We start from the raw sequence: 20,717 nt of genomic DNA, 5'->3' as shown, positions 1-20,717 counted from the left end.
TATTAAATAAAACTTATACTGCCTGTGCTAGTAATGTAACTATTAAACACCAATTAACAGAAAAATAATATAAATTCGTAACACTACACACTAAACAACAACACATAACAGGGAAATGTGACCTGACAACATTACACTTGTTTACTTGTTTATATTAACACTGATACCTTGCTTAATATAATAACATTACACTTATTTCTGTGCTTACAAACACAATAAACATGTTTAAAGACTGTCGTTACGTCACTGTATACTGTTTTTCCATTTCAACTATTTTTCAACATTTGGTACCAAAATCAAATAAATCATTAAAATTTATGTAACTCCCAAATATCACACCTTTGTATGTATCCAGTGTGCTGGAGGATGGTCGCTGAACTTAACTGCAAGTTGAAGGTGCCCGTTATCAACCAAGTCCTTTGGTGCGTTGCATATTGAAAATCCACCCACAGTGTCAACACCTGGTATCACCATGTCTATCCACTGTCCAGCCTGTTAAATGGATGCTTTTAACTGATGCTATTTCCACACTTTTTTATTAATAGTGTTTAAATGACTGTCATTTTGCTGGTTTAACTGTGTGTGTTAGATACACAACGTAGTATTGCAGTCTCCATTAACAGGGGTAGTTTTAGGATGCAACAAGTGTAAATAATGTGACTTAGTCACCTTAAATGTAGCAGCAGGTCTTTCATTTGATTCTATGAAAAGTTTGAGGCCTTTAACTGAAGGAGAAATATCTTCAATAGATACAACTTTGGATGAACAGAAAATCTTTTTCCTTGGACTATGCTCAGTTCGCTTCATATGGTCTCTGCTGTCTGGATTCTTACTGCCTTAAAAAAATACATACACATTACACAGTCTGCAGAATATAGAAGTTCTGACCAGGTCTCGCGTGTGCAACTTTTGGCAGCTGAGTGTGCTCTTTTTAAAATTGTCGTGCAAAGTGCGCACATTCCTAAGCGACACTACTTAGGAAATCCTACTTAATTTGCTACAGATTTGGTTTATTGTTTATTTAATTGGCGTGTGTGGAAAAATTTATGGTGTGCATTAACAAAATGTTGTAAACAAAATTGGGCGTCCACCTGCAATACTCTGCAGACTGGCACATTACCATGGCTGTATTTTATTTAGAACTCAGTAACCCAACAGAACACAAATCCAAATATTTTTAGTAAAACAGAAGTACAGAACAACATTCGATATTTGCAAAAACTTGCTTTGTTATAAATGCTTCGGTACTAGTGAAGAGTCTCCCCCCCACTTTTATTGCTAACCACTAACCCCTATAACAGTGGTTCCCAAAGTTTTTTTAGCGCGACCCAAATCAGAGTTTTATAAACATCTCACGACCCATGGGTAATCCTTTAACTGGTGGCCACCTGAAATTTAAGGTTAAAAATGTTCAATGAGCCTCACTGATACCTGCTGTCTATTTTTTTGCGAAAAAGTCGGGCGTTCGTGTCGGAAATAAACTTTGAAAATGCGCGAAGAACATGCTGCATCACCGTAATTCGCTTGACTTACGTAAGGTTAACGATTTATTACGTCACAATAAGTTATGTTACGTCACAATAGTGATGTATTACGTACGTTACGGGACATTATAGACTTGTTTTCGCACTGTTTTATGTCAATCCCTATTATGACGCAATAATCGACGTGTGAATTGCTATTATGTCGTAATTAATTGCCAGGTCAAACAATCGCTATTATGATGCAATGAATCCATGTGTGAACGCCTACTATTTCGTAACAAACAGTCTACCTGGCTAAGAAAAACATGGTAAATATAAGGCTAAACTACAACGCAAATCTAACCCGACCCATACTTTAGGAACCACTGCCCTATAACCACTAACTACTAACCCCTATAACCACTAACCCGCTTAACATTAACACCTAACCCCCTAACCTAGGGGTTAGAGGTTAGTGGTTAGCAAATAAGGTGGGGGGGGAAGATTCTTTACTAGCACCCAATAATGAATTGTCGTATTAACAACAGCTTAAATTAAGTACGGACCCTAAACAACTATACTACAACTGACCTGGTTGTACGTCTTGCTTTAGTCTCTTTCCGTAAGTAGAAAAGTTGCGGCTACATCTAACAAAAAGAATGCAATGTTTAGAGTACTTGTTAACGGGTAATGTATGCAATGTTTAGAGTACTCGTAATGTATTACCGTATAACGTCTGCTTACCGTGAAAAGCTTGATGTACTTTTTCCAAATACTGTTGATAATATCCTAGAGGTACAAGTTACCATTTCAAACAAACTGGTTAAATTCCGTGACTTATGTACGTTTCTCGGTTAATTAACTTTAAAGGAACAAACAAACAAAAGTATAATTTTCCTGAAAAGTGGGTAATCCCCCTATATAACTAAAAAGTTTAAATGGGGAGCATCAAATTTTGTTTTTGCCAAATGCGACTGAATAGGTATCTGAATAAATGCATAGATCAGTTAATATAGGTTACTGAACACCTACATCTAAACATATCCATTGAATAGAAAAGTTGCTTGTTGGTTAAATCTCTCACAAAACTAATGTTTAAAACAAATGGTTTGTGTAGAGTGTAGACCAAAAAGATTAAAACCATTTAAAACTATTATAGGTTTTATTAAAACCATTTTGTGTTTTAAACTCTTGGTATAAACCAAAGTTCATTGATTTTTATGGACTGTGGTGTAAACCAGGGCCATATTGTTCATACGACCCTGGTGTAAACAACATGTTATGCTTATACAACCATGTCACGCTGATTTCTGCTTTTTTAACCGTAGTCTCATCAAAGTTCAATGAGGTGATTTCTATAGACTTAAGGTTATCATATGCTTTACTTTTAACATGTATTTCGTATACTTTTAACACATTTGCAATTAAATTGGTGATTTATTTTCGACTTTGTAAATAAGTTTGTACATTCACACTTTGGTTAGTAATGTTTGCACAGTTAGCAATAACACAGATCCCCAAGCAGTGAGTTTTGATTAAAAACTGAATAAAAAAAGCTTGCAAGTGCAAAGAGATTTCAAGACATCAAATCAGTTTAAAAACGTTAAAAAGAAGTCTGTGTATGCTTAGTAATTTAAACACATTGTGAGAGTAACTTGTTGAAATGCATGTTTAAAATAATAAAAACCAATGAATTGAATATATTTCTACAGTAGCTTAAAGAACACTTTCATGCCTTTAGCAAACTAATAAAATGACAAAAGGTGTACAACCACAATATATAGGCGAAAGAATTATCTTAAAACCACACACATTAAAATATATGCCATGGACTTGGAATTAAACAAGAGGATAACTGGCTTGTGTAGCAATACCACATTGGTTGTCTGCGTTACGTGACATCTTAATGTAGCCAGCTTCACCCCAACCCTCGCCCCAGCTGTAAATAAAAGAAATTGGATCAGTATTACTGTTAGAGTACATGGAATATTACTTAAAATCGTTCTTTTTTAAGTTTAAAACACTAAATTTAAGCCTAATAAAACAATAAATACTAATACAAGTTTCCAAAAGAAAATGTGGGAATAAGTTAGACAAACTTCAGCCAGAAATAGGATATTACCTGTTCTTAACCAGCCAGTAGTCTTTTCCATTTTCTGTTCCATAACCAACCACTAATACACCATGGTCAAGCATTGTGCTACTGCATGCAGTTTCACTGTATACACCTGAATTGAAATAAAATTGAAACATTGTTATTCGCACTCAGCAGCAACTGGATAGCATACAATATAAATGCTACTGGGCTAGTTTTATAACGAAATGATAATTTGTGACTAGTAGATTATTTATAAATAGATAAAAATTAATCCCTTATAGATTTATGTAAACTTATGAAGTTATTAGCATACTACTGGGCTATTACCCAACTCTAATAAAAAAACACGTGAAATACAAAATGAAACCTGTAATCAAAAAACTTTTAGCAAGATTTAAACAACTTACTAAATACTTGAATATTACAAATCTCACCATTGCTATAAAATTGGAATGAGGTATGACTGGCATCAATGGCCACAGAGATTGGTCCAACAGTTGCTGCTGCTTCCTTCAACATTTCTTCATCACCAGACTTGATATCAACGAATCCAGTGTCTGTTGCCCCACTATCGGTGATGTTAAACCGGCATGTATCGTCCTGTGATGATGGAATGTTAAAAACAGCGAGTCAATTTTATTTTACTATATACTTAACTCAAAAATTAATCAGATTATTATGTTGTAAAATCACAGACTCTTTTAAATTGTGAATTATTTTAAAGTTATGTAAATGGCACTAAATTCTTTCACACATTATTTAAATCACCAACTCAAATTAATTTGTTTAAAGTTTTTTCTTTAATATTTTGTTATAGACAGTCAAAGGTTCTACCTTGGCCTCATATGGATAATATGCTTCTGTATCAATTCCTCCTTGTATTTTAATGTATTTGAAAGCTTGATCCATCAGACCACCATTACAACCATCATTGCCCTCGGGAGTGCTGCAATCAATCAAGTTTTGCTCACTCAGGCTCACAAGTTTTCCTGTAAAAAATGGTCAAATAATACAATTAGGAAATCAATTCTTCGAAAGACGTTTATTTTTGTGTTGAAATGTTTAAAGTAGAAGAACTGACCTGTTTTTTTCTTGTGTTGTCCTTCTAGAGAACCAGTAGCACTGAATGACCAGCAGGATCCACATTGTCCCTGAATAAACAAAACAAAATTAGAGATGGACTAAAATAACAAAACGCTGGTAAACAACTCTATTATTTGTCCAGGATCGTAATACAGTGTTATTTATAACTATAACTTTTGGAGTGGTATTTAGTTTCGTGTGGGATCTGGTTTTAGTTAATGCCACGTGTTAGTCATCAATAAAAAACGCTGGATTTGTTTTTAGTTCATCATTTGCATGGTAAGATTAAGTATACTTAAGAGCTACTTAATAAAATCCATTATGTATGTACATATGTAGATGGTATCATTATTCATTACTAACATAAGTTTAGCTTATAGCTCCTTACGACTTATAAAACATATGCTATTTAAAAATCTAGTTCAATCTAATATACTTTTATTAAATTAATTGTCTTTTGCGATTTAATAACAGAAACAATTATATTTCTAACTAATAGGACGCGTGATGACGAACAATAACTAGAAGTACAGTCATTCAGGATGTTTTGTGCTTACAACACAAAACATAAGCACCATATGCTTTTAATGTGAAAACAAAGGATATGCTGATCTATAACATGGACTCGTGATTTAAACAATGTTAAAAATGCTGATATTATATTAATGCACATGATTGGATAAGCCTGCATGTGACTTAAAATATGCAATTCTGCAATTCTGCAATTTATCGGTTTGGTATCATATAATTAGCACATTTTTTAAACAAAATATATTTTAAATATTTCAACATAGTCCCATGACATCAATTCCTCTGGATCAGGTTTCGTATTATTAAGGCACAGAAGAATGAATGAATGACACGCCATCTATAACATAGCGCCTAGCTAGGTGTCTTATTTAAGTCGTTGTGCCCACCTATGTAACTTTATGGGTGACATTTTTGGCTTTTTGCAATTCTTTATTTTCAATATGTCTGGCAACTCTTTAGTGACCAATGGGGTGATGCAATGAACTTTTAATTAATTTCCCCAAAGACACACACGTCCACAATGGTAGCAGACTAGCAGTATGGAATACATTAGCCTTTGGTTAGGATGCGAACAATCTAACCATTTTGTTAGTGACAGACCAATGCATGTGAAATAAATGAACCATAAGAATACCTGGTTCTTAACAGGAGTAACAAGGCCATGTTTCCTCCAGTCTACCAAGGTAGGAAGTTGTATTTGTGAACCAAATGAAAGCAGATTCAAGTAAGTACTTCCACCAGTTGACTTCCTCTTAAGCCTGATGTCGTTACGATAACCATTCATCATTGAACTGAACTCTTCGCTGGTCTGTATGGAAAATAACATTGGTAATTAGTCAAAAATAAGTTAAACATAACGCCTTCACATATATATTTTAGTGGTCACCTATTGCTTAGCAACAGTTTTTCTACATCCTACATAAAGGCTATTATTTCAAAGGTGTAAAATTTTGTTATTCTTTCCAATCAAGCATTCACATTATTTTAGAACTCACCAAATCTCCGTATTCGTTCATTTCAAGGCGGTATGACTTTTGTTTCAACGAGTATTGCATGTTATGTTCGGAAATTTTGTTCCAGTTGTTGAACCAAGTTGCCATCTTTTGTTCTTCTTCTTCCTGTAACAAATAGTCAATGTTAAAAAGTGTAAAAATCAAATTGTGTAAATTTGTTCTTAAAATTTAGTAATTCGTTTCTTTAATTCTGTAAATGCATATTCTTTACAAGTTCTGTAAATTACAAAACGGTAATGTTGCCACATTAATATTTGTTTTTTAACATTACAAAAATAGTAAACAGTCACTTACCACAGTTTGGTAGACTTTCTTCCAGAGGTTTTTCCATGTTTGGAACAAACTTACGTGCTGTTGGTTCAATTGCATCGCACTACAACAGCCAGCAAACAATACGACGGCAAGTAACACGGTGACTTTCATTATGCGTTGACTTGTTTTAAAATATAAAATAAAAATGCCTATACACCCTGCACGTCCACACACGAATCGGTAAGACTAAATTATAATCATTTTTTAAAGTTGAATTTATATCATTGAAAATCATGAATCAGCGATTTAAAAAACAAAAACAGAACCAACCAGCAGAACTAAACAACAAGCGGCAACTAAAGGAACCGACGCCAGTTCTTTGTTGTGTCATATGACTGCTGTGACGTCATACAAAGTTTTTGAAAAAGGCAACGTGAAAGCGCGAGGGCGTTTGTTTTGCAGCTGGCGGCAAAGTCGCGATGCAGTAAAATTTGTTATCTCCCCGTTAATCCTTGGTTTATTACCCAGGAACATTTAAAATAATAGCAATTGAAAAGGTGAGAGACAATTTGGTAACCATTATAATTACGTTGCTTGAATGGCAATCCGCATCTTCTAAATGACATCTGCTTATTAATTTGTCAGCTACCATGAACGCGTAAAAATCTGTCCATTTATCTGAACACTTGAAAGTCCCATTACCGGTCGTGCAGAAGTATTCGCACAGTCACAGTCACGAGAGCTTCAAATTGTACAGTCATTCGTTCTATCGTGAGAGGTTGAATTCATGACGTAATTTTACATCATCTTTCGATTCCATAGTTCCGCAAACAAGTGGCATTAATCGCCCACACACTAGACTAGCCTAATAAGGAAGTCGTAAACAATTACGCGCCTGGATTCATACTAAACACAAGCACCCACACAGCACTTTAAGTGAATATTTTCTCAATAATAAACAACATCTCTCCCAACGTTTTCTGGTTTATTTTAACGCACTTACAAAACGAAGTATTTGGAAAACATTGCTTTAAGATGGCAGCGTTCAGCTAAGAGATATTTAAGCCTATATGCTTTTCAGCAAAACCACCAACGTACAATATGAACACCACATACAACAGCACTGTGGAAGGAATGGAAAAAAGGAAATAAAAACAATAAAAGAACGATTTTGGCAACACTTATCCATGGCACATAATTGCAAAAAACAGCATTTCTAGCACGACATTAAATATTACTGAGACTAATTCTCAAAGCAGATATCACTTGGAACTGAAATATGAGGCAGTAAAATACAGCCAGTTCAAAAAATTGTATAGAACTGCAGGGTAAGACGGGACACCTTCAGCACATAATATCCAAATATCCGGATCGTATTTTAAACAATTAACAACGGTCTACAGGGGTCATGAGGATACCGTTTTTTAATCCTTTAAATGTTTTGTGTTTTTTTAAAAATAGAATACAAAAGGTGTCCCATCTTTCCAAACTCTACTGTATATTGCAAACAGCTTTATAATTAGTAAGGAGATGGAGTAACATGTTGAAAACCAGGTGATAATGGAGAAGGGGGAACTTGATTCGAAAATGATCCCTTGATGCCACTATCATCTTCATCAAATAACCCCTGATCTTCAATATTTTCCTTAAAGTGTAAATATTCCAACTTTATATTTAAAAATATTCAAACTTTATATTTAAAAATATTCAAACTTTAAGAATAATATGTAATAAAAGGTAATGTGCATTTGAATAACAAACATTAAAATTTAATTTCTTGCACCTGTGCAGCTGTAATGGTCTTTACATTTAATTAAATATCAAACTATTTTTAACGAATTTAACTGAACAGAAAATAATAGAAACCTATATGTATAAAAAAAATTAACGTTTTTTTTTTTTAAATTTTAAAATTTTTAACCAAGAATAAAATCATTCCTACTTTATTTGGATCGTCATTGTCTTCATCTTCACAATGAGGCGACCTCCCCTCCCACACTTTGTATATCGGGTGGATGAAAGTAGAAGACCTGACAAATCAACATAAAAAAATAAAAAAATCTTAAAGTTATAATTTAAAGATGGAAGCGGTATATAAACCTAAACCACAATGAGTGGATAGCCAGGGCCCATGGGGTATTGGAATGACTTCCTTTTAACTAAAAACAAGTTGTATACAACTGATTATGAAACTTTTTAATGTAAAATTATATCACCTCGTAAATACCATCCATAAACTAGGCGTTTTCTATGTGGTAACGTACAGAAGAAATTTTTACACAAATTTATTTCTTTTAACATTATTATTCAGGAAACTTTTATTGTCTTGCTTTGTAGAGCAGGAGCAGTTTACAAAGAAAATGATGGCTGTCAGTTGTTGATAGGGAACTTGCATAATCTGTTTAAAACTTGTTAAACTTCCCACTTAATGCAGTAATTAGCAGCACTAGATAATAAGTCTGAGGTAATATAGACAAATTAGATTAATGGAAGAGCAGAGGTGATAATAAAGTTGCTTACTTAACACTAATCTGTAGTTTTACTGAAGTACCTACCTTTTTAACAGATAAGGGTCAAAAGGAAAAAATGAACCAAGAGGATTTTTTACAGATAAAGTTGCCATGCCAACAACTGGTAACATTTGTCGATTGTTTCTTTCCACTATTGTGTCACAATACACAAGTTGGTGCTGCCTAAAATAAAGTCACAAATTTATAAACAAAAATAAATTGTTTTAAAAACATTGTTTTAAAAAGAGGCTAGCAGAAAATAAATAATATTAAAAACAGTAGTCTACATAAAAATATCATTAAAAATACATATTAAAATCATTTTTGATTAAAAGCCAGCAGGAAATTAATGATTTTTAAACAAAATAATCAGGACCTCAGACATTCATGTATGTTGTGTTTCACAAATTATACAAATTATTTTTGAACTTGTAATTAAGAACTTACCTCATTGTAGAGGTGAACAAACTGACCACAGATGATAAACAAGCTTTTAAAGGATTAAGTGGACTAACTATGAGATGTTGCAAGTTCAAGGTGTGGAAATATTTATGACCTAAAAAAATTATGTGTAAAACAGAAATATCATGTCTCGTATAGAAAAATAGGGATTCATAAATAAAAAAAAATTATAATAAATATGAAATGACTTTATTAAAAAGATATACACTAAATGTGAAGTACAGGTTCAAGGTGTAAAAAATATTGATGTCATATAGAAATATAAGGTTTTATAAATAAAAAAAATACTAAAAATCAATAATTTTATTATTTAGATACACACCAAACGTGAACTAATGTTATTGTTACGTTAAGTATGAATATCATTTACCTATTGTTACGTTAAGTTGTTACGTTAAGTATGAACATCATTTACCTATTGTTACGTTAAGTATGAATATCATTTACCTAGTTTTGATTTCAAAATGTCTTCATGTTTAAAGATAATGACATAGAATGTCGCTTGGCATATGCTGTAGAACGTCCCATGCCTGGTTATATCACAATGATATACATCTGGTGAGATGAACTCGGTGACCTCTCTCAAGTAACTGTGTGCCCAACCAACCATCAAGTCAATACATGCTGTCACCGTTCTAATAATTAAATCATATAATTAGTTCAATGGTACAGTTACTTCTGGCACTTTCTTTCTAAAGAGTATCGGTCATTATAAAAGCCATGGTAAAAAATAAAGAATTACTTGCTCAAAGACACAATCGCCTATCCACTACCACTATCAGTATCGAACATAGAACCCGATATCCTTCGTTTTTATTGCAAGTACTTAACCAATGTAGCATAACCCAGATGTTAAATAATTTATACAGAGACTAAATGTGTCTTCCACTTTTACTTACGATAATGGTATATAGGTGGCACGTGCTAATAAGCTGGCAATGTAACAAATGTAGGTTTGTCGTACGATTGTTGGCATGTTAGGATTCACAACTTTCTGCCAACAATGTTCGATGAACGATTCAACAAAACTCTGTCAAAACAAAGTTTGGAATTGTAACAATACAGCTGTTTAATCAAATGTCACATTTAGTTGGTTAAAAGATCATATAAAGTAAAACTTAGATAACTATAATATATACGGTTGTTGCTGGGCATATTCATTAGTTATTTTTTGTCTGTCACCAAGAATTTTTTTTTATGGACATTTTAATTTTAATGTAGTATTCAGGTTGTCTTCATCAGGGTGATGACACTGAAACAACTATATTTAATATACCTGTTTTAAGCTGCAGATGTAAAACACCACAAACTGTACATGGATAAGTTGGTGTACCGGCATTATTGCCGTGTCAAATATATGAACAATTTCACGAAAAAGTTTTCGGGTTTCTTGCAACTGTAGTTCCCCTGAATAAATCAGATTTTGTTTTATTTTTGAGTAAGATATTGCTTTCTTAAAAACAAATTACAGTGGCATGTTGAGCTTTTTGCTGCCCTGATACAATGTGCATTTCATGGAATGTAATAGTTAGTCAAATTAGTCAAAAGGTCATGCGATTTAAGTAGTGCTGAGCAGCATGTATGTGTGCAGGCAGAACAATAAAAGAAATATCACAGATTCACAAGTTTTAATTTAACCAAAATATTGAGAAAACAAAAATATACTTTGACATCATACCTTCCCTGTATGAAACTTGGTAAAAATATTCAAACAAAATATGCATTGCGCAATCCAATTTATTGGCAAGTGGATGTTTCATTTTTATCTCTTCTTCATTTTCTTGCATCTCTTCGTCCTGGTGAGCGTGAGCATAAGAGCAATGATAAATAATTTATATAAATAGTGGCATGGTCCGACAAAATAAAGGGGGTTTAACAGCAGCCACAAACCGTTAGGACTTTTTTTTAATACCCTGTTTTATTACTACAGCACCCATTCTTTACACCTTGGTTGATGTTGGCATACCTTACTGTATAATAAGAAGTTACTAAACTCCCATAAAATGAACAACTAGATATCATAAATTTGTTTTAATTCAAAACAAGAAGGATTTTCAACATTAATTTTTGAGCGTTTAGTTTACAATTTATTAAAAATCTGAACAAATTTTATTTTTTAAACAAAACAAATTAAAACCATTTTGTGCCAGTCGTCAATTAACAAACTGAGTATCACTCACCATTTGAAACAAACTAATTTCTTCGTCATCGTCTATTTCTTCAATGTTTTCCATCATTTCTATCTCGTGTCTATGAGTGACAGCCTGCAATAAAGAAATATATTTAGTAATCTGACAATTATTACAAAACTGTGTTCTGTGTCCAACAGGGAGACACCTGTAGGTCCAGTAACAGTCATACCAAATAAGAAAAATAATTTCATTCAAAAAGTTTAAAAAACAATCACTTTAAAAATCGTATTAAACGATTTTAACACAATTCGCCATTTTTGAAAAATTGATTTCTTGAAAAAAATTTTCAGAACAGTTTTTCAGTCATTAAAAAAGTAAGTCTATATTAGATATAATAAGCAGCAACCTATGTTACTTACATCCAAATCAATGAGATTTTTTATCACCAGTTCAAGTATTGCAGATCTCATGTTAGGCTGGTAAGATGTGACGAACAGGAGGTTTTTGACGTACCAGATCTATAGCAACAAAATTAATTTTAGAATCCGAACAAAATTTATAATGTATTTGCAAATATGAAAATGAAAATTCAATTGAGATTTTTAGTATTGGTAATATCTAAGTTACAAGTCGTAACATAATGAACTTACCAAGGAATCATTTGGTTTACGAATGAAAGGGAAGCCTTGACTAAACACTGCTAGCATTGGTTCTGATGCCCTGTTACAACAATATATAAAATAGTATACAAGGCTTAGGCTGATATATTGGGCAGAACAGGGAGATGACTATATTATTGCATGCAATAGCAAAAAAATGAAAATAAAGAAATTGAAGCAACTAAAATATATTGAGACAAGCTAGTTTTTTTTTCTTTAACTTTATTTTATTCATTTGTAATTTGTTCCCTGGCCAATAATATCCATACAAACTGCCATTTTCAAGAAATCCTTTGTGTGCAACATTTAACTGCAAACTATGTGTTCTGTATGATTCTGATTAACGGTGCTTTTCACCCAAGACACAAGTATTTTACCATTTTACCTTGGAATGATACGCAGTATTTCTTTAAAGACAATGTGAATTTGCTCAAAAATGTCCTCCATTGTTACTTTGGGGTGGTTGCTTTGTGTGGCATTGGATTTTGAATCTATGTAAAAAAAAGTTTGAAATAAGATGGTAAGGTCTTGTATATACCCTTAGGCCTTTCGACGAACTGCTGATTTATAGTTACAAAATAAACAGCAGTCGGTAAAAGATCAATTTATAAAATGTTATACTTTAAATTTATTGTTTTTAATATTGGCTGCAGAACATAAGATAAATTTACCTGGAATTAGATTTTGGGTCAGTGACTTGATAACTCTTCTTAAATGAACAGAATTTGCAGAAACAAGAGCGACAACAAACACACGGAATGTTGAAACTACCTCTGCTTCTCGTTCCATCCAACGTACTGTGAAAATTAAATCCACTTTAAAATAATAACATTATACATGATTACAGGCTGTTTGTATCCTCATTCTAATGTAAAGAAAATTTTATTGACACATGGCATGGCAATGACAACCATTTACACTTCTTAAACTTACAGTGCAAATAAAAGAGAAGGCCTATAGTAAGCTAAAGATTATCTATACTGTTTTTTTCACTGACACAGCCCCACACTACATTTCAGATCTGCTACTTTGTTTAACTAGTTCATTACCTTTTAACAGAGCATTGACAATTTCATTTTGATCTTGGTCTAAAAGATGAGACAATGAAGTAACCTCTTGAAACCAATCCATTATCTGGCTTGACTAAACAAAGAATATTGTTTATATATCACTTTTTTAACAATTAATTTGTCAATCAAAGTCAAACGTACCTTTATGTTTGGATCCCGTAGTTGCTGAAGAACAAGATGATAGTTGCTGGTATCACCCTAATAAAGATAAAGTACAAAATTGTCAATTATTATATTAAATTTATAGAACTTAATTATTTATCTTATAATAAATAAGAAACTATAGTTAAATTTCTACACATGATAAGGCATATTTCAAACCTGCTTTAACTTTTCTAATGCATCAGAAATTTTCCCTCCAAATCGGACAGTTTTGCTTTCGCCAATCTTGCCCAGGGATTTAACCCTTCTTATGGAAGTCATTATTGCGAACAAAGCACAAAACTTGTTTAATATAAAACCTCACACTGAGGTGACCGGTGTAAGGGTTATTTAGTTCGGAAAAAATCCAAAATTTGCCAAAACAATCTACATGAGAAGTTGTCACCACGTTGATCACGTTGTGTTCGTTTTGTGCAATTAACTTTAGTCGAATTCACTCGTACACGTGCTGACATAGAAATATGAGAGAATGTGTGATCAAAGTACTCTAAAACAGTTTAGAGTACTATGGTGTGATATAGGATCATGATTGCAAACAAAATAAACTTATATATGTCTTTTAAATAAACCTTTCAGTTATATAAAACTATATCTGAACTTTCTGTTTGTCACTACAGTCTTGCCCGCCTCTTTTAAATGCGCTATCTATTTTTTCCGCACAGCATACATCAATATGTCGTCACCTACATTGCCATAATCCGAAACGCGAAAGAGCTCCGTTCGCCAAGCGGTGGTTTATTAAACTGATGACGTCAGACCGCAAGCGCAATATATAGTAGTAGTGGAAAGAGTCCAATTATATTTATATTTAGTTTTAATGGATTGTACGACCAGTATATAAGTTGACGATCATCCACAATAATATATCTGTTTTACTATTTGACCAAAGAGATTAAAACCATTTTGACCAAGTTGCCAGCACATAGGTGTATTGGTTTAGTTTTTCTCAAATGACAAGAGTAGCCTTGTTTACTTTCAGCTTGGGTGTGCTTGAATACATATTTTTATGTAATGATCCGTATTTTGGGAAATCGATATGCAGTCCACATCGACCACGAAAACACGAATGCTATGTGAAAACCAACGTTAGTTGGTGAAAATAAAGCAAAACGCAAACAGCTGGGATTCAGTAGTCCAGCAGCCTATATAAACGTATATACATATTATCGTCACAATGGAAACGTCACAATTGCACGAAAATGTAAGGAAAAAGGCAAACTCAACGTCACAAGTTTTGATTTGATACCACGTGTAGCTTAAAAAGGTTCATTATCTCGCAGATAAAGTTACCAAGTTAGATTCTAGAAAACTGTTATAATAATTTAAGGATCAAGACTATATTTTAAAGTGTAATGCTTAAAGTACATGGTTACCCCTTGAACTGCAAGTATTAGATGTGTTGCTGAAAAACTTTATTTCGTTTTTTCCACTGCGTTATGCCATTATTTTAATGAATACGATTTTATAAAGTCTTAGGCGTATATGCCAGCTTCGTAACACACTTTGTGCGAAGTTCTGCGTTATAAATTGTATTTTGTAGACTAGGTTTTCCTGCTAATTGTGTGTGTAAGAATTAACAATTTGACCGCCGCCATCTTAGTTTTATAAATCGTCGTTTTCGATTTATGACGTCATTGTGTTGCCCTTACCGCTCGCACACGCTAAAAACGGTGTTCGAATTTGTACAGCATGTTCATATATTTAATTTGTGTGGTTGCCGTATAAATATACGCTTTGTAGCTGCTAATTACCCTTTCTTTGGTTTTAATTAGTTTGATATTCGCTAGTCGCTACTGTATTTGAGGAGACATAACTTATAATATTTCGACTATTTTGAATAGATGGGAAGATCAATCGATATGATTTGTAATTATAAAACTTGCAACTTTGTTGAGGGAAACGGTTCAAAAAACATCGATATGTTAAATAATTATGGAACCATCAATTTACACCACCTGAAAAACTCGTCGGTGAGAATTGATGTGATGAAAAACTATGGAACCGTCAATCTATACAACATGACACAATCGTCAGTAAGAATTGTCATGATGAAAAACTATGGAAAAATTAATTTGTTCAATGGAAAAAACGTCATGAAAAATATCGATATGTGTAGGAACTATGGATCCATAAATTATTTTAACTTTAACGGAATAAATACAAATGCAATAGAGTATCAACAGCAGTAAGTATGCTTGTTATAATTTTAATCCATAAAATATATATTATTTACGCCGTAATATGTTAAAATGACTGCCCTAAACATGACACGTTACAGCAGGTTTTAGTATAGTCTCAGCAATTAAGCATCACAAACACTACTTTTATTGTAACATTCGTTTTCTTTTACAGTGAACAAAGAAATACGTCAAGTGCAGGAAGACGTAAGTTTTTGTTCTGTCGTTTTATAGAAATACAAAATGCTAATAAATTTGTATTATCTTTTCCTTTATAGGGCAATTGAAAGAGCCCGACTCGTAAGTTGTCACGATAATTTAAGACAAGTTTATGCAATAATATAAACAAAAATGTTAACAGTTGTTTTTTTCAGATATATTGGACGCAAAAGGTTTCTGAGATTAAAGAAGTAAGTGAATTGTACAGTTCTGTTTTTTATTACAAAAAACGCCGAAACGCTAGTTTTAGGTCGATTTTAAAAACAACTAGAACCGATAAATAAATTAGTGCTAAAGTGTAGTTAGCTTATTCATTCGTATGTTTTGCAGACAAGGAAAAATCCCGCCACACAAGAAGTATGTATTTTCTATTTGTTGTATTTCTTATTAAAACGTTTTTAAATTTTAATTAGGTTTATTTTTTACAGATGGTTGCCGCTACAGGAAGTTAGTGTTTGCACCTATTTTGGTTTGTTTAAACTTAAACATTATTTATTTACAGTTTATTGAAAGGAAAGAGAATGCCAGGTATTTATTTTGTCATACTTACTCTTTATTCCGGCGCTGTGTTTCAGACTTTTAGTAGTTATAGGCGTTTCGGTTGGTAACTAGATTTTGTAGGGTTCGATGTCAATATAAGTGATACGATTGAAGGAATGTAACGGCCATTAGTTCAGCCCATTTGTAAATTGTCATTTATCTCCCATAGAAAAATCGCCCACAAAGTACGTATTAACCCGTGGCACTTGGTGTATAAAATTAGACACCGTGTGAACCGTTATAATCACCCACAAGTAATGTTGTAACTTGTAAGCGGAAATGAGGTGCATAAAACCGCCGCGCGAGGATACTTAAGTTACATCCGTTCATTCAACGATGTCGTCCCTTTTCTTTATACGGGAGGAATAAGTCATTTATTTAAAAAGAAATTATGTTGATATTTTTAAACATGCAGAATAAAAAGAGACTTAAATGAGGAGGAAATAAAGAAAAAGGGAGAAACTTCGGGAAGGCCAAAGCAAGAAATAAAGACAGAGAAAGAAACTGTGGGGGGAGGCAAAGACGAAATAAAGAAAGAGATAAAAGCCGCAGAAAAGTGCGCGCAGGAAATAAAGAAACAGAGAGAAGTTGCAGGAGGAAGAAAAGTTGTTGGAGCAGGCGAGCGTGTGATAAAGAAAGAGAAAGAAACTGCGGGAGGAGGCGAGTGGGAAATAAAGAAACGGGGAGGAGCTGAGGGAGGAAGAGAAGTTGTGGGAGCAGGCGAGCGTGTGATAAAGAAAGAAGCTACGGGAGGATGGGAGAAAATGAGGAAGGAGCGTGTAAAAATCATTGTAGCAAAAATAAAACAAGAGTTGAAAATGGATGGATAAAAAAATAAATGGATGGACCAACAATATGCGAGTTTAATGTGAATGAATGTAACTAATTTATCCCTGCTTGGTTAAGCGAAGTCGTATAACAAAGGTGTTTGAGTACGTGGTTAAGGTCTTATAGATTCTATTTTGCCGAATTTTTGTTGCTATTTGACTGCGCAGTTATAACGCGCCTGAATGATGTGTGGCGTGTGCGATGGGGTTTAAGTTCGAAGACTTGCAATTAGAATTCAATATACGATTAGCTTATTAATAAAAGGAGCAGCAAAGTAATGTCGATTTAACAGTGAAAAAGTCAGTAATTCTAACAGCTCGTAATTCTTACAGTTCTGTTGTCGAGGTGAATGCAACATGTAGGCTACGGGTCGGACGTACAATTTTTCATGCGAAATAGAAAGATACTAATCTCTGCTTTGCGTTGAGGGCGCTACCGCAGATACATAAGCAACGGAAGCAGGTTTTAGAACTGTTTCCGTGGTAATATGTAAACTCTGCCGATCTTATCACCATACATTTGACGTAACTAATTTAATTGCGGAAACGAGAAGATTTACATTGGGATGCAGGTTATTTCTATTCTATGTGGGTTAGGTCCCGCAGCGTGGCACGCCATGGGCCCTAGGATTTAGGCCACAATTTCCCCATTACGCCAAGGGATGCAGGTTAATGAAACATAATAAAATCACATATGCTTTCACTTTAAATTTCTAAAACAAACTTAAAAAAACAGTGACGTTATACAATATACAACACCTACAAAGGAAAATTGCACAGATGAAACAATTGCATAAAATAAGGCTGAAATAAAAACAGAACAACAACAGTTTTATATCAGGTTTCCCAAATTGGGGGTCACCAAGAGTTTATAAATTTTACTGAAAGTACAGCATATGTATTAGCCATGAAGAGTTGAAGAAATTAAAAGTTAAAAAGGGTAAAACATGTTTGGGAAGCCCTAGGTTAAATGAACTCCCAAGTAACATCATCTGGGGCGATTGTTTCATCATCATGTGATCCTTTTTCACTCGTGACCTCAGATTCATCATTGTGAAACATTTCCAATAGAGGGGGTCTGTAGGCTTGAGTGATATGACCCCGCAAACGAAAATGTTGATCAATTGCCCAAAGCTCATCATATGGTGTGACTAGTAATACAGAACTTTAATTTGCCTTTTCAATTACTATTAAAATAACAATAGTTGTAAAAAGCAAAATAATGTCATTTCACAGCCAATGACATTCGTCAATCTTAACTTGTTAGGTTAAGTTGGTTTAAGATTTTTAATAATTAAGAACAATTGATACAATATGACATGCATTTACCAGCAAGTGCGAAAAAGTTGCCAGGTATTTTCTTCCAATAGTCCCCAGAAAAATCACTGTGGGATATTCCAAAGCGACGTAGTAGTGAACCATCTTGTTTTAAAGCCCAAACGCTGTGGTTGCTTATCACAATCTGCTTTACCAGAGCCCCTGCCAATATCATTCACCTTAAAGTTCCCATTGTTTTTAGTTCATAATCATAAGGGCTGCCCCTCCCAAATCATGTTATGCATTTGTATTCTGAGTCAGTGATTTTTCTGCCTGGCCTCCTGTCGTACCTGGTTGATCATTTATTCTTGCGGTTGAGCTGTCCAGAAATCTAACTACAAATAATCCCACTACAAACAACACATACATACCTTCAACAATTTTCCAATCCTCCCCTACTGGACATTCATTAGTTATCTGTGTTCTTATAAACACTTTTCCCAAGTTATCAACTGCCCAGACATTGTTATCTGAAGGTCCACAGACCACCTATACAAAACAAGGAGTTTAACTCCTTAAAAATGCATAAACCACGTGGTCAATATCAATAATGAATTGTCCAAATTGCTAGCCATACACCAAAACCGAAAAAATAAAAATCCACAAAAAAAATAATCTCCACAAACTCATAAGTTGGCACGAGGTGTATGAAACAGATTTACAGAGCATCCATGTTATACCAACTGTCACTTCCCCCCACGGTAAATAAATTACATTCATTCATACTTCCAACATCCAATCACAACCTGTATAAACTTTGATCCACTTGCATTGAAAGGTGAGTTACCAAGCGATAACCATGCAGGTGTCATAGTGGTGTGATCATCAGTCACTGTCACCCCAACTCTCATGTAAACTTCTCCATTTGTATCAACCGCCCACACATACTGCGACCCACAACTTATGTGCAACATTTTTACATCTAAAAAGTTTTAATATTAAATTTAAAGAGTAACTCGTAAGCTGGCACGAGGTATATGAAACAGAACACCCATGTTATAACAACTGTCCTTTTCAAGCCATGGGAGCATGAAGCAAGTTACATACATATCTATGTAATTTATATATGTACAAATGATTATCACCAAACTATTACCCAGTTGATTGTTGTATTCAACTCGTTCCCACGATTTGCCTTCAAGATACTCGTTTGAAATTCCCGATCTTACCCAAATCTCGCCGGAATCTAAAACCATCCACAATGCATTGCGGCAAGCGGACAATGACACCACATTTGTCTCGTCCGCAGTAGGTGGTGCAATCGCAATAGTATGGTTTTGCTCATTTGTTGAAGATGGAAAACAAATAATTTCTCCGTTGCTACGGGCAACCCATACCAAACCTGATAAAATTTCAGTAACAAGTGTAATGAGATCTATTATTTTTAGAATAAAATCAGTTAATTTATTGCTAATTGTAACACCAGTTCTAAGCCTTTCATGCCCATAACAAGGTTTTTATAGAAATCCACACCCAAGCTAGTAGAGATAAGTATTCAGCTTGCCACTCTTTACCCACCCTCCCAAGAGCCACTGTCAGATGAAAAATACGAGGAAGACACAATATGATTCCATTTAGTTGACGATGCAATACCAGGAATGTTAGGAACACTCCATCTGTTGCCTTTATAATAAATCAAAATGTTACAAAAAATATAGACATTTTTTCTAATACATATTGATTCTGTAGAAATACAGCTTAGTCGGTCACATTTTGCACAAGTAATGTCACGCCCTACCTATTTATCTACAAATCAGGCATTTGTTTTTTTATATTGTTACAGTTTCACTTGAACAAATGTAAAGTGTTTATTTTAATGTACATAATTTCGGAAGAACAATCACTATTATCGCTACAATACCATTTTTAAAGTTAAAATCAAGATTGCAAGAACATTAAAAATGAAACATGATCATTTTTAAACTTTTTAATATGAATTGTTTTATTTTCAAACCTGTAACAGGTCCTCTGCAGACATGTAACTTTTTATCACTTGAAGCGATCCACACCGCCCTCAAACTTATGCAGACTGTGATTACTTGTGAAGAACCATGAATCCAATTTGATAACTAAGAAAAATCCTAAGTTAGATACATTATCAGTTATACCCATTGTTTCATAATGAAATTTAGATGTAATTTACAGTTACTAATACCCTTTTTGCATGGTCACTTTTATGCGCGTAAGTACTCGCATATTGAC

At 33.7% G+C, this 20,717-nt stretch overlaps 5 protein-coding genes across 8 annotated transcripts in view; 1 reads left to right on the top strand and 4 right to left on the bottom strand.

Moving 5' to 3' along the window:
• LOC100177554 (oxidoreductase NAD-binding domain-containing protein 1-like) overlaps positions 1-2,385 on the bottom strand; it is a 4,713-nt gene extending 2,328 nt beyond the window's left edge. Inside the window, exons 1-4 of one of the 2 annotated variants that reach the window (XM_002130412.5) lie at positions 2,208-2,385; positions 2,055-2,110; positions 670-836; positions 340-492 (exon numbers count right to left, since the gene is read on the bottom strand). In XM_002130412.5, coding sequence (XP_002130448.1) covers positions 340-492; positions 670-836; positions 2,055-2,110; positions 2,208-2,272 — 441 coding nt within the window. In that variant the 5' untranslated portion in view covers positions 2,273-2,385. Of the gene's footprint in view, positions 1-339; positions 493-669; positions 837-2,054; positions 2,111-2,207 lie in introns of those variants that run through there. The other variant, XM_026833808.1, reaches the window with a different exon arrangement.
• Positions 2,386-2,880: 495 nt separating this feature from the next.
• On the bottom strand, positions 2,881-6,774 carry LOC100179909 (cathepsin L1). The gene is made up of 8 exons (XM_002130246.5): positions 6,483-6,774; positions 6,171-6,293; positions 5,810-5,983; positions 4,643-4,712; positions 4,396-4,550; positions 3,996-4,161; positions 3,586-3,691; positions 2,881-3,402 (listed from the first exon to the last, which is right to left on the bottom strand). Exons 1-8 carry the CDS (start codon positions 6,609-6,611, stop codon positions 3,303-3,305), a joined length of 1,023 nt encoding a protein of 340 aa, XP_002130282.1. The 5' UTR covers positions 6,612-6,774; the 3' UTR covers positions 2,881-3,302.
• A 632-nt stretch (positions 6,775-7,406) lies between these two features.
• On the bottom strand, positions 7,407-13,873 carry LOC100182246 (RNA polymerase I-specific transcription initiation factor RRN3). Its single transcript, XM_026833805.1, has 16 exons — positions 13,595-13,873; positions 13,415-13,471; positions 13,253-13,346; positions 12,875-13,000; positions 12,589-12,694; positions 12,195-12,264; positions 11,964-12,062; positions 11,593-11,676; positions 11,091-11,208; positions 10,689-10,819; positions 10,312-10,442; positions 9,860-10,047; positions 9,398-9,506; positions 8,996-9,133; positions 8,383-8,470; positions 7,407-8,085 (listed from the first exon to the last, which is right to left on the bottom strand). The coding sequence occupies exons 1-16, from the start codon at positions 13,694-13,696 to the stop codon at positions 7,960-7,962; spliced, it is 1,767 nt and encodes a 588-aa protein (XP_026689606.1). The 5' UTR covers positions 13,697-13,873; the 3' UTR covers positions 7,407-7,959.
• A 1,366-nt stretch (positions 13,874-15,239) lies between these two features.
• Positions 15,240-17,304, top strand: LOC100185378 (axoneme-associated protein mst101(1)-like). 2 transcript variants are annotated; one of them, XM_009859794.3, is made up of 8 exons: positions 15,240-15,620; positions 15,788-15,819; positions 15,891-15,912; positions 15,987-16,022; positions 16,162-16,188; positions 16,260-16,278; positions 16,334-16,359; positions 16,787-17,304. In XM_009859794.3, the coding sequence occupies exons 1-8, from the start codon at positions 15,277-15,279 to the stop codon at positions 17,199-17,201; spliced, it is 921 nt and encodes a 306-aa protein (XP_009858096.1). In that variant the 5' UTR covers positions 15,240-15,276; the 3' UTR covers positions 17,202-17,304. The 2 variants fall into 2 exon arrangements, with proteins under 2 accessions (XP_009858096.1, XP_026689610.1); XM_026833809.1 differs by having other exon boundaries at positions 15,242-15,464.
• A 585-nt stretch (positions 17,305-17,889) lies between these two features.
• The window catches only part of LOC100177602 (tectonin beta-propeller repeat-containing protein 2-like), a 12,587-nt gene continuing 9,759 nt past the window's right edge, over positions 17,890-20,717 (bottom strand). The window contains exons 21-27 of one of the 2 annotated variants that reach the window (XM_009859901.3): positions 20,470-20,584; positions 20,034-20,138; positions 19,612-19,857; positions 19,262-19,437; positions 18,887-19,004; positions 18,528-18,677; positions 17,890-18,349 (exon numbers count right to left, since the gene is read on the bottom strand). In XM_009859901.3, the coding sequence (XP_009858203.1) occupies positions 18,165-18,349; positions 18,528-18,677; positions 18,887-19,004; positions 19,262-19,437; positions 19,612-19,857; positions 20,034-20,138; positions 20,470-20,584 (1,095 nt within the window). In that variant the 3' untranslated portion in view covers positions 17,890-18,164. The other variant, XM_026833804.1, reaches the window with a different exon arrangement.

Source organism: Ciona intestinalis, chromosome 3 (genome assembly GCF_000224145.3).
Source record: "Ciona intestinalis chromosome 3, KH, whole genome shotgun sequence".
Lineage (NCBI taxonomy): Eukaryota > Metazoa > Chordata > Ascidiacea > Phlebobranchia > Cionidae > Ciona > Ciona intestinalis.
The sequence above is the reverse complement of the archived record's forward strand: the minus strand, read 5'-3'. Positions and strand labels throughout refer to the sequence as shown.

Coding starts and splice junctions, on each gene's coding strand:
- LOC100179909 (XM_002130246.5), bottom strand. CDS start 6,611: ATGAAAGTCACCGTGTTACTTGCCGTCGTATTGTTTGCTGGCTGTTGT. Junction 3,692..3,995: donor ATTCCAATTTTATAGCAATG/GTGAGATTTGTA, acceptor ATTTCAATTCAG/GTGTATACAGTGAAACTGCA. Junction 3,403..3,585: donor TACTGGCTGGTTAAGAACAG/GTAATATCCTAT, acceptor TTTTATTTACAG/CTGGGGCGAGGGTTGGGGTG.
- LOC100185378 (XM_009859794.3), top strand. CDS start 15,277: ATGGGAAGATCAATCGATATGATTTGTAATTATAAAACTTGCAACTTT. Junction 15,621..15,787: donor GCAATAGAGTATCAACAGCA/GTAAGTATGCTT, acceptor TTTCTTTTACAG/TGAACAAAGAAATACGTCAA. Junction 16,360..16,786: donor GAAAGGAAAGAGAATGCCAG/GTATTTATTTTG, acceptor TTAAACATGCAG/AATAAAAAGAGACTTAAATG.
- LOC100182246 (XM_026833805.1), bottom strand. CDS start 13,696: ATGACTTCCATAAGAAGGGTTAAATCCCTGGGCAAGATTGGCGAAAGC. Junction 12,695..12,874: donor GACCCAAAATCTAATTCCAG/GTAAATTTATCT, acceptor TTTTTTACATAG/ATTCAAAATCCAATGCCACA. Junction 9,134..9,397: donor TTGTTCACCTCTACAATGAG/GTAAGTTCTTAA, acceptor ACTTTATTTTAG/GCAGCACCAACTTGTGTATT.